Genomic DNA, 12,892 nt, shown 5'->3' on the forward strand with positions numbered 1-12,892 from the left:
TGACAATAAAATGGTGCAATGCTTTTATAAAATGTTCTAGGTGCAAAAAACAAAAAAACAAGGGGCGCTCGTAGCTCACTGCTACTTACGTCATAATAAGCTGTATCACATATTACTGGGCTTTTGTGGATATAAATGAGACACTATTGTTGTGAAAGTAAAATGATAAGATGTTTTCGTAGGTGCTGTAGGTGCGTAAAAGCAAAAAAAAAAAGAAAAGAATATTAGCTTGTTGCTTCATGGTTGCCAGGTAACGTGATGGCATCATGATATATCATGAATAACTGAACTTTTGTGGATAGAAATTAGATGTTCATGTAAAAAATTATACTGTGCTTTCATTAAGAGCTAGATATACATAAACGCCCATTGTTAGGTGGTTGCTAAGCAAGATGATAATGTCTCAAATAGCTGATACACTGCACATGTGAACCTTTAAGGACCAAAGATGTGCCTGTGTGCAAAGTTTTCAAATTCTGATCATATACAAGGACTTTGCAGCCACAAAAGCAAATAAACACACAGCCAAAGGGATTTCCTTTACTACACTAAGATACTGAACCAATCAGACATAACATTATGATCACCTGCCTAATGTTGTGCTGGTTCCCCTTTTGCTTCCAAAAGAGCAAAAAAAAAAAACAACAACCAGTAATAACTTTATTTGGCAATTTGAGCTAAAGTCTTTTGGATTGGACCACAAGAGTCAGCCTTCGCTACCCACATGCATCTAGCCTTGGCCCGCCCGTGAACCCATCCATGGTTCACCACTGTCCCTTCCTTGGACCGCTTTTGATAGATGCTGACCACTGCAGATTGGGGAACATCCCACAAGATCTGCAGTTTTAGAGATGCTCTGACTGAGTTGTCTAGCCATCACATCTTAGCCCCTAAATCATACATATCTATATGCTTCCCCATTTTTCCTGCTTCTAATGACAAAAATGTTCACTTGCTCCCTATTATATCCCACCCAATAAGAGGTGGAACAATGAAGAGATAATTAGTGTTATTTACTTCATCTGCCAGTGGTCATAATGTTTTGGCCAATTAGTGTATGACACATCAGTGTGCATCAATTACTGTTTCTTCAAAAAAAAAGGTGGAAATTTTATCTTTTTAATTAGTTTCTTGATATTATAATTCCACATAATGTTAGGTTTTAAAACTGCTTGCAATTTGAATATCTTCCTAATTTCAGTGGATTCTTATCATGTGTGCACGTGCCAATTTGTTTTGTTTGGAGCATGAGATGAACTGGGACAGCAGGCCTGCTTTGGGGGAACAATTTGTTTGCTTGTTAGCTTTAAGATCTTGTTTTATTTAGATGCACAAATCTGGCAGTGGCATGAACTCCAGCTCAGTGCCTCTGGGAAGAGGGGCACACGCCAAATGAAGCTCTTCCAATTGAGCCCACTTGGTGAGCCTTCTACACCATTCAAGCACAAGCCAAAGAAATATGTTTAATTTGTTCAATTTATTACTTTGTGTATTTTTTACTGCTAAGGACTTTACTTTTTTCTTTTTTAAAATCATATAACAAGGTTAAACAGAACATATTTCCCTTTTTTCTGTCAGTCAAAAAGTATAGATTTTACAATTTGAACTCAATAGCACCTTCGGAGTTGGGGAGAAAGTCTAGTCCCAGATATAAGTGCCAGCTGCAGAAATTGCTGTAAATCTTTTGTCCCTGTGAAATTATAAATAAAATATGTTTCACTAAATAGAAAAAAAAATCACCTCTGAGAAGACCAGCTGGTGTGTTTTCACTGCACAATTTCCACAGCTGTGAGTTTTTACTTCTGGACAATAAATAACCAAAACCTTTTTGAACATAACAAATTAATCAGGGGATGAAAATTGCTGCTCTCTAAAATAGAATTCAAGGGAACATAATGGAATAAGAACAGGCTTGGTTAATCCTTTAACATCACAACTCAAAATTACCCCATTATAAGTCAGAAAGACATTTGGTCATCAAGGGAGGATCTGTGAGTGACCCAGCAGGGATCTTCCACTGATCTGTACAGAACCTGTGATGAACCAAGTGGAAATCTAGTTAATTTCCTTTTGATTCATGATTCGTGTGGCTTACATGTACCTAAATATGAATTAAAATAGATTTCTGATAATCAAACAAACAATCCATGTAATTTGAAAGCCTAAAACGTCTGCAGCTCTGTGCAGCGATAATTTCTTTCTTGTGATTTTATTTATATATAGTAGAATGTACAAATCCTGACAAACAAGCTATTACTTGCTACTTGCTGTTTGCTTCAAAAGCAACATGCTGTCAAAGACTCCAAATGTCCAAGCGCATTTAAAAAGAAATAAACAAGATGATAGCTTGATAAATATGCCAACACATTTGGGCATTATGTGACTTTTATTATGTGGGAAGTACATTTCCTTCTGAAACAGAATTTCGAGGAAGCATTTTGGGTTGGATTTATTTTTTTCCTCTGATGCCAGTAACCAAAAACAGAGTTACAGTAAATGACGACTTTATGCTCACGCTTCAATTAAGGTTTCCATGGACACCGCTCCAGCTCCATATTACCCTGTGACTCTTGGATGTCAAAGCAGGAATTTACAAGCACCTTTTCTTGACTGTAAAAATGCCACTGAAAGACTTCTGACCTAAATGACAATTTTCCATGTTTCTATAAATTTTATAAGAAATAGAAAGGACTCACCCGCTACCACCTCAACAATAACAACAATAATAGTCATGGCTAATTCACAATTAAAATTAATTTCTTGTATTTCTTCAGTTCGAATAATTTTTGTCTAAAACACTCGTTCCTTCATCCCTCTATTGAATGTCCCAGTTTAATTTACCCAATTCCTTATTTTGATAATGATCTAAAAGAACACATCAAGCACATGCAATAGGAATACATACCCATTGCCCTCCGTGTGATATAGGATGCACAATGTTTCAGGTAGTTCCAACGCCCTCTGGCTGTGTGCGGGGGACTTGCAGCCTTACAGGGTTTCAGCATACAGCGTTTTATCCCCGAAGCTCGCCTTTCATGTCACTAGTGCTACTTGTATGTGCAGACGCAGCCAATCTCTTCCTCATGACGCCACCGAGGTTGGGCTCAGAGGGCTTCGATCATAATATTTAACACACCCACTCTGGATGGACACTTGGAAGGAAGACAAGGCAGTGCTGAGAGGAGAAATCACAACCAGGATCCCACACACCTGCCGGCCAGCCTGCCAAGCCAGTCTCTGATTTGACTTCAGCGACGTTTGCAGACAGCAGCAGCTTTGTGAAGAAGCGGGGCAGCATCCAGGCATCTTGCAGCGGATCACCTGTTATTTGGTTTTTGTTTTTGTTTTTTATTATTATTTTTATTATTATTCCTCTTTCTGTTTATAAATTGATCGTAAATGTTAGGAAACCTGTGCTTTTGTGGACTACGTTATATCAGTGTCATCCTGTTACTTTCCTCTGAAGACAGTTATGACGCGGTTGACATCTCACTCCGTGCTGGCAGCGACACAGGGAAGCAGATTTGAAGAAGACTATTGATGCTTTTAGCAGGACCCCACTCCCTTCTCTTAGCCTAAGATACATCTTCAGTGAGATTTATTTAGTCACTCGTCCTCCTGACACTATAGGCTATCCTGCTCAACAAGGCAATGAATGAAGAGCACTTCCTGAGCCAGCAAAGTGTCCGGGTTTTTACAATGTCTTGGTCTTTCCACCTGTCTGGGAATGAATCGTTGGGACTGTTTTAAATATTAAACACCGCATATAAAATGGGCTTTTTAAACATAGGCTGACGCTCATTATGTGTGGAGCGATCATAGAGAATTCCCAAAGTAACATCGTTGTCTCGTCCTCAGAAAACAGTGTTAGACACCAATGTCGGTGCTGTAGCTAAGGTGCGCTTAAAGCTTGCTATAAAATATATATTTATAGAGGCTAAACATGATCTTGTTTCGCAAATTCAGAGTCTTGATACTTATGGTGTTTTTGGTTGCGTGCACCATGCACATCATGATAGACTTGTTACCAAAACTAGAGAAGCGGGCGACGGGAGCGGAGAGCGGGGACGGCGGCTGCCAGTGCGCACACCACACGGGCGGGGAGTCGCAAGGCTGGGGGAAGCAGCGAGCCAGGACGGCGGCTGAAGCCGGCTGGCCTAATAAGCACACGCTGCGAATCCTGCAGGATTTCAGCAACGAGCCGAGCTCCAACCTCACATCGCATTCCCTGGAAAAGATCACCACCGCCGGGGACAGGGCGGACTCTTTCCGGCGGATGAAAACGTCGGCGGGGAAGGCAGATGACCACAAGCCGCTGATGGGAGACGCAAGCGGGGGTCGGATCGTCCCTTCCCGTGCTGTCTCACGACTTTCTCGCCTGTTTGAGCATCCTTTATACAAGGTTGAGCTTCCGCCTCTCACGGACGATGACACTTTGTTTAACGTCAACAACGACATCAGGTTTTATCCCAGAGCAACAGGGAACCAGGGATGGTAAGCCGACGAGATTTAAATTAAACTTGTGTGATTTAAACGAGTCCATGAACAGCTAGAGTGCTCTGACTTCAACATGTTTGCTCTATTAAGAAGTCATTTTGTCACCCAGGTCTTTTACTTTTATATAAGGTTTAAAATCACTCCTGTTCTATTCTATCATGTCCATTCAGAACAACAAATCTATTTTATTTCCTTATCAGTCTTCACCTCTCTCTCTGTCTATTTTCTTTGTTTGAGCACCCAACTTGGCCTCTGCTTTCCATCCTGCTGGATTTTGTTTTCTTTTCATTGTCTTGGATTATCCATAGCCAGCCAGGCAGCATTTTGCTTTTTGTAGTTTGTTTTTTCAAAACCATCTGTTATAAGCTTGTATTGTTCTTTGTCTACTCCTTCACCATCACTTATACCTTCCCACCCTTCTCCTCACTTGCTTGTCAGGCACAATGAGGACGGAAACGAAGACGAAGAGGAGTTCTCTCCAACTGAAGAGGTGACAGCAGAATCCTACCCCAACTGGCTGCGATTCCACATCGGGATCAACCGCTATGAGCTCTACTCCCGACACAGCCCTGTGCTGGATGCCCTGCTGAAGGACCTGGTCACACAAAGGATCACCAGCGTAGGTGAGTCAGTCAGCTATGCTGAAAAGGTGTATGTGTGGGTGTGTGAAGTTGAGGATTTGATGGGGTCTGCAGTTAAACTCTTTTATCTGGTCTGTGTTGATCAATTTCTAACTGTTAGATTCTGTCCTGTCATTTTGGCCTACAGCAGCAATGTCCCAACTAACTTAAAGATATTTTCCCTAATTATACTCAAGGTTCTATTATACTAATGTGTGAAAAATGCAACTTGGGAAGGCTTTTTCACCTTGGCATGAACAAAAAAAATAAACTTTGGCATAAAATTTGAAAACTGTAAAAAGTGGAGTGCCTCTGGACCTGCTTGTTTTTGTAATGACTCCTAAATTACTTGAAGTGTAACAATTATATAATCAGGATTTTTGATAGAAATTCATTTGACACTCTTACACTGGAAGGATAGTGCTGTATTCAAATTCCCTTTTGTTTTTTGTTCCATTCAGTCACAGTATTTCACTGAGATCTGCATTGTGTCACTAAAAATTAAAGTGGAGCACCAGGAATTTTTTATCTGAGAAAAAATAATAAATAAAAAAAGTTGTAGGTTTGTTTGTTTTTTTCATCTTAAATCAGACAAGCTTAATAACTGGGAAAAACTGGAAGAAACATTTGAGGAGAACTTCCTCCCCATCAACTCTGAATGTCACAACATTGTTTTCATTTCTAAACACCCATTACTCTCTTTTGGAAATGCTTTTCTTTTAAAGCAGATTATAAATGAGCGCAACAGTAAGAGCTGCTAAAAAGTTGTTGTTTTCTCTATGTAATGAGATCAGATGTTATAAAGCAGATGTGCATTACATTGTTACCACTGTGGCCAAACTTCCTTTGAGTAAATGTGAGTAATAATCATGACCACAATCCCAAACTGAGACCATTTGTTCCCTTTTAGGATGAAAATTTTTGTCGAGGTGTTTCTGATGTTTCTGTTGTTGTTCTTGTGGGGAATGTTAGTTACTTATGCCTATTTAGCCTCCAATACTTGTTGTATTTGTCTGGTGTCTCAATATTATTACATCCTCGTTCTCTCAAAGAACACTCACAATTTCTCGTTCTACACATCTCCTTCACTTTAGCACTCTCTCTGCCTTTAACCCTTCTTTTCTGTTTTTCAACAAAAGACAATATAATTGCTCAGGGCCAGACATACCTACAAAGATACTGTTTGTCTGCAGTGAAGCAGTGCTCTATGTCTGTGTGGCTTTATGTGTGTTTATATGTCCGTGTGTGTGTGTGTGTTTGTGTTAGTGTGCACGCCCTGGAGGCATGCATTCAAACATTTGTGCCCCATAATTAGCACAAACACTTAGCTGTCTCAACAAAATGACAAATCAAACACAGCATTAGAAAGTTTTCTTCATCAGCATTTTCTCCTCACTAGTGCCTCCCACCCCCCCTTTCTTCCCTCCTTTGTGTCTGTCTCTCTGTTGGGGCAGGCTGTGGCCTTTTGTTCAGTCTTCAGCTGCACTCATAAATCATACGCACAGTAACATGAGGTGATACAGGTGAGAGCAAGATGGATTTATCATTGCCGCATGAGAGGGGGAATCTCAGAGCGTTGGGCGAGGCCTGGAGCATATCTGAAAGACCTGCGAGCAGGAAGGTGTAGAGAATAAGACAGCGACATCGATTCACTTGTGGTCTCCTGGAGAAACAGAGCAAGATAGATGGTTAGATCAACACAAATGCATAGTCTCGGGCACAGCTGAGACAGATGGGAGAATCTTAAGAATGTTTTGTTGTGGGTTTGTTGCTGTTCAAGTCATGTGTGATTGCACGTCAGTGCAGAGACAATCCAGTGAAACAATCAGCCAAGCTTTAGCGGGATTTTTCACTGCGGATTACCTTTTTCTAGTTCTCGATTAGAAGGTGGATTTTTATGAAGGCCTGCGCTGAGCAATGAATTCAAGAATTGTGGCTTATGTGTTCAAGGTCATGGCATTAAATCATAGTTCAGTCATTTGCAATCTCTTAAAGGTTTTAGATCCGTTGTATAGCTGCACCAAGTTTGAGGATTACTCTAGGGTGCTATTCACTTGACCTGGCTTCAGCAAATCTGTCATATGTGAAGGCCAAATGCTCTCAGTGTGTTTTTTTTTAGCTTTGCATTCACTCAGCATTCATCCTCTGTCATAAAGAAAAGGCACTGACCTGAGGTTATGTAGGTTGTACTGTTGTGTGCAACAGTGTATGTAAAAATCCAAAAGCTTTTGAAAAGGAGTCACGGTAAATGGAGAGGCTTGCCAGCATTGAGTATGATGAATTCAGACAGACAGAGCATAACAGAGAGAATGTGAATACAAGGATGACATATCCAACTAAAAAGAGAGGGGGGGAAGCAGAGGAACACACCGTGAGAGCTCTGAGAGAAACAACAAGAGAGTCAATGAAGACAAAAGACAGCTCGGTGCAGCAGGGTAGAGTGCAGTCAGCTACTCAGCCAGCAATCCAGTCAGTAAGTGGGTCCACTACAGGGGGCTTATGTGGATATTGGGGTTAGGCAGAAGTGCTGTGTTGTGTAATATGATCAAGTTAATGCGCTGTAATAAATGGGCAAATACCCGAAAGCTTGTCCATTGTGACAGAAACACAAAGCAGTTGGGCAGGCCTGGCGGTCTCTTTGTTTGAGTCGAAGGAAAGCGGGAATCTCACAGTGAGCCTCCATCACCCTCTGGGAGACACCATGGACATGACTGATAGTCAGTGACATATGCCCTGGCTCATCTCCCTGAGTACAGGAGGTTAATTTGTCTGAATGAAAAAGGAAGTCGCTACAGTGAATCCAGTGTGCACAAGAAACTTGCTGACAATGTGTTCAATTCATGAAGGCTTACAGACAAACATCTGGTGAGACTCATGTTTCTTATATTATGTAGCTTGTAGCTAAACACGCATGGATGGAAGTCTACATTTAGGTCACTTTATTGGACAAATGGACAGATAGTGAGGGGTCGATTGAAATGGAACAACAGGTTCAGGCATCCTGGAGTCAAACCATAATAATGTGCTATGTGCCTAAAATATTCTCAGCAATGTGCTCCTGTTGAGGCAGCGTGTGTGAACTTTATGTACTAAAATTGAAGGGGCTTCTTTTCCTCAATCACTGATATTTTGTCATTCTCAGAGCACCATGTTCTTCTAAAGTTGCATGCATGCTGCGAGAACACACAGTCGCTCTTTTTCATTCAGATAAACTGTCCGTTTCATGTTCAACCCTCTGTTAAATCCAGAACTAGCCACAGTTTTTAGCAGATGCTCTTCAGGCCACTTTTTGCTCTCGGTCACACCCAGCTCCTGACTGGCACGATTGCATTTACAGTGTCTAGGAAATTGGACAGCAGATGTGATAGTTCTATTGTGCATTCATGCAAAATTGCATTTTTCCATAATGGCAAATAACAAAACAGCTGTGCATGTTTTGTTTTGTTTGTTTTTTTTGAGTGCATCCATGTGTTTGTGCATGTATGCTTATGCCTCAGACAGTTTAGTTTAGATGCTGATCTAACAGCTCATTTTGTTTCTTCCCAGCCATGAAATCTGGAGGCACCCAGCTGAAGCTGATCATGACTTTCCAGAACTATGGACAAGCACTGTTCAAGCCTATGAAGTAAGTAACACATGAAGTGACTGCATGACAACACAGGTAAACTACATTTTATATACGTTAGGTGTAACAATTGTTCCTGGAACTTTCTTATTAAACATCTAACTGCAGATTATACTCTTATACAAGTTTTTCTATAAAAAGTCTGTTTGATACACTCAGCTTGATTTACCAGTTGCATATGTTTTAAAGAGGGCAACACGAAGTCTCAGATGAATAAGTGCCAAGCACTGTCATCGCATCTCACTGCGTGTTCACCTACACATCTCCCCTCCTCCCTCATTTTTTTGTGATCTTCTCCTGATGGGGAATTGTCTGTCTTCTTTTTTAATTAACATCAGCAGGCTTATGTGTTAATTAAAACGAGCATTGAGCCATCGTGAAAGCGTCTTTGGGGAGGCATACATACTGGCAATGGCACATTGCATTTGAAAAAGAAATACCCCCACCCCCACCCCCTCCCTCAGCTGTCTGAGTTTTGCCCAATGAATTCCCATGGCGACATGGATAAACAGCGTCCAGGCCAACTGGGCTGCGATCAGAAGTAATTGCTCACGAGCCAGGTTTGATTGCTATGAAACGCTGAATGGTTTTCTACATGAGAGCCTCAGTGGAGAGTATTAGATTTTGAGAGAGAGAGAGAGGGACAGAGGGAGGAAGCTAAAGCTTTACAAGTTCATAATGTCATAATTCAACAAATCGTACAGGTGTAGTTCAGGATGGTTCTTTATTTCAATTGTACCGAGCCCTTTACCACATAAGCCAAAGTCACATAAATAAGAGGAACAGTGAAGGATTAGGAAAGCAGACGTGTGAATGCAGTGCTGGCTTGACAATGAACTGTGAAAAGTTTGGAACTGTTTTCTTGGACTGATTTATGGTGAGAGAGCCTGCAACATGTTTTCAAAGTTTATTCAGCGAGTGCAGGTGTTCAAACTCTTCATTTGTCTTCTTTTTACATTAGGGTAGTGGCACTCTGTGTGCTCAAACAACTGGTCATTGTGTCCCTGCTTGCCAAATTATTTCAAGGTCAATTAGTGGATGAACTTTAGAACATGTGGCACTGTTTGCAAAATTAGCGTCAGAGAATATGTGGTTCAAAGCACAGCGGTCTGAGGATGGAATTTAAACACAGCAGGAGCCAACACCCAGCAGGCATCATCTAGTCATAGTCAAGTAAACTAAGTTTGGTGATTACCCTGGGTTTCTATGTGTCTGGCTGGGTAAATCTGATATTACTGGTCTAATCATTCAGGGGCTGCTGCTAGGTAATACGGGCGCTTGCATGGGTAGTATCTAAGTTTAATGAAGTAATAAGTCAAAGGAAAGGGGAAGCTTAAATATTGTCAGCAGGGATTTGAAATGTTACACCATCCACCAAACTTTAAAATGCTAAAGAATCTGTGATTTCTTAAAGTAGATAAGTAAAGCAGTCAGTTGCCATCAGAAACAGTTTTGACAGTTTCGGAATCACATGCTACCGATTCCCACGGCTCCTTATTTAGCCTGTCATATTTTTTATTCAAGCCTCTTGCTTTGACTGTCACAAACTGTCTCAACTGTTTACAGATGTTATACAAAATTCCACAGAGCGAAAATACAAAAATATCAGTGCTTACTGAGAGTCGTAATGTAGAAACATAACCTTTGTCTCTGCTTTTGTTCAAGCACGGTGTGGCATTTTGTTGTTTCTGTCAGTGCACTGATGTGTCCCACTTTTATTTTAGGAACCAGTGCATTCTGGGTACAGTAGTTCAGTGCTTTCTTGTGTCGACTTGTTTTTCTTCACCTGTCCCTTTGTGCAGCATCAAGTGGTGCATCAGAGAGACTTTGATGTTTCAGGCCTCCTTTGAGCCAAATGCAAATTTCTACACTGCCATAGGCCAGGAGCTTGCACAAGCTGACAGCTTGCCAGACACCTCCACAAGATTTTTTTTTCCTGTGCAGAAAAATTGTCAGTTTGTTTTTTTTTTTAATCTGTCTAACTGACTTTATAATTATGTTTGATGATTTAAAGTATGATCCCAGATTGGAGTAGAAGGTGCTAATTTAGTCTTCAAACTACAATTTGTTTTTCCCCACAAAAAGATGTCATTACTTTTCCCTTTAAAGAGACAAATGTGTGTAATATCCTGCATTACCAAGCATGTACAGATGTCCTTGGTTTGGGTTCTTGTAAATCATATCTAGAGCCAAACGGATATGTACTGTAAGGCCGGAGTTTTAAGGCTGATATCAGTATTGGGTGATTCCAACACATTGGGTGATATTTTATTCTTTAAAACATAAACAGATTTTTGTAACATTTGTTATGTGTAGTTATTTATTTACTTGTTTACACTCTGCTTGACTCTGCTCAGCTGGTTGTTGTGTTTATACAGTAGCATACCAGGCAAGTTGCAGAGTACCCCCTGGTGGAAAGACTCTGCAACGTCAGCACTAATAACGTGGTTGAATGGTGTTTCTACCAACTCATCTTTACTTTTTAAAATTTTCATTTATCAGTCATTTTAAATGCCGATACCAATAGATCAACACTTAGTCTTTTATCATATGCAAGACATACTTGTCTCCAAACAGACATGTCTCCAAATAAGTATGAAATGTATGAGTCAAAAAGAGTCCAATTTTGGTGGTGTAACTTTGTGGCCATCTTTCCTGTAGCCAGTGAAAATTGATAGAAAATAGATTAAAGAAACTGAAGTTAGGAATATAAGATGGTTGTATTATAAAATGTTGTAAGGCTTTTATGGAAATAGGGGAAACTGGCTTGACGGAGTACTGACAATGAAAGACAAATGAGTAGTTGTGGTAATCCAGAGGGTTGGGGCGAATTTGTAATGCCAACCTGTCAAAGAACTGGGTCCTCCAGCTAGAGCCATGTTTACAGGCTGAGAGAAAATACTCCATGCCAAACCTCCATGTCTGTCTGGCTTATGTCCCTGGTGCCTATCCTTCCTATTCCCTGTCAAGATCCCGGTTACAGTGTGTATACAGAGCTATAATGTTTATGTAATGCTAAATAGATTTGTCAAATGGAGGTTTGAAAGTTTGAGAGAGGAGGTAAAAGCCTCTGATATGCAAAGAAATAATTGATTTCTCCTTCACATCCTATCTGACAGCTCTGTTTCGACTCCCTCCCTTTGATGTTGTTGATAGTCTCACATTTCAGAATGGTTTCAGAATTGCAAGAATGATACTGATTACCTTTGATAATGTACAAACCTCAGTCCTGTTGAGAGCTGTTTTATGAAGGCATAAGTTTCACTACATGTCAACACATGAGCTACAAGATACTGTATATAGGACAGGCATTCAGCAACCACAGGGAATCTGAATATGTCCTCATCTGCATGAACTGAATCAAATTTGACAAGCTTTGGCTCTTAGCGTTAGTAAAGCCAACATGGTTGGCTCAGAAGCCTCATAGCTGCAACACCCAAGAGGCTGTTTGGTTTTTATCATCCAAAGGCTGTTTTATAACCACAGGTTCATTGTAGGCCATCATCATTCTCATAGCTGCTGTACGCCTACTGTTAAGTTATAACTGATATTTCTCTATGGATCCTCTCTGCAGATGGAGAATTCTATTAGGGCTAAATCCATTTAATGTCCTCTAAAGAAAAAAAAACTTCTTGCTGTTCTTGTTATTGATTTGACTGCAAAAGATGAATAATTTTACTATTGATTTACATGTATTCTTGTAAAGTGCTGAAGGGTATTGTTCAAAAACAGATGGCTTGTCATTGTTGTGGGAGGTTTAATGCTGGACACTGCCTACAAATAGTTCCCTTATAAAAACCCAACTATTAATAGCTATTATAGCTATTTTCTGTAATTTTGAACCAAAAAGAGACAACAATTATGTTCATTGACTCAGATAATGAGCATCTTTATACCAACTGACAGTTCACTAGCAAGGACCCCGACCACAGATGTGGATGACAAAAGTTTAATAATGATTGCAAAGAGCTAGGCCTGAAGCTGATGTTTGGGAAAGGCTTCATTGAGGATCGGGCCCAGGTCCTGATACATTTGAGAGAGTCTGACAATCTGATAACAAGGAGAGGAAGAGGGGACCATGCAAACAACAAGAAAGGGGTGTGTGGTATAAATGCAAGTAGGACTTTGCAGACGTATACCTAGAAGGGGG

The 12,892-nt window shown here is 40.4% G+C and overlaps 1 protein-coding gene across 1 annotated transcript in view; it reads left to right on the forward strand.

The window, feature by feature from the left end:
- The first annotated feature begins 3,024 nt into the window (after nt 1–3,024).
- Nucleotides 3,025–12,892, forward strand: part of fam20ca (FAM20C golgi associated secretory pathway kinase a) — a 47,664-nt gene continuing 37,796 nt past the window's right edge. The window contains exons 1-3 of the mRNA XM_005734602.1: nt 3,025–4,494; nt 4,936–5,120; nt 8,664–8,742. Of these exons, the coding sequence (XP_005734659.1) occupies nt 3,944–4,494; nt 4,936–5,120; nt 8,664–8,742 (815 nt within the window). The 5' untranslated portion in view covers nt 3,025–3,943. The remainder of the gene's footprint in view (nt 4,495–4,935; nt 5,121–8,663; nt 8,743–12,892) is intronic.

This window comes from Pundamilia nyererei, unplaced genomic scaffold (genome assembly GCF_000239375.1).
Source record: "Pundamilia nyererei isolate P.nyererei 1_Seehausen unplaced genomic scaffold, PunNye1.0 scaffold00059, whole genome shotgun sequence".
Classification (NCBI taxonomy): Eukaryota; Metazoa; Chordata; class Actinopteri; order Cichliformes; family Cichlidae; genus Pundamilia; species Pundamilia nyererei.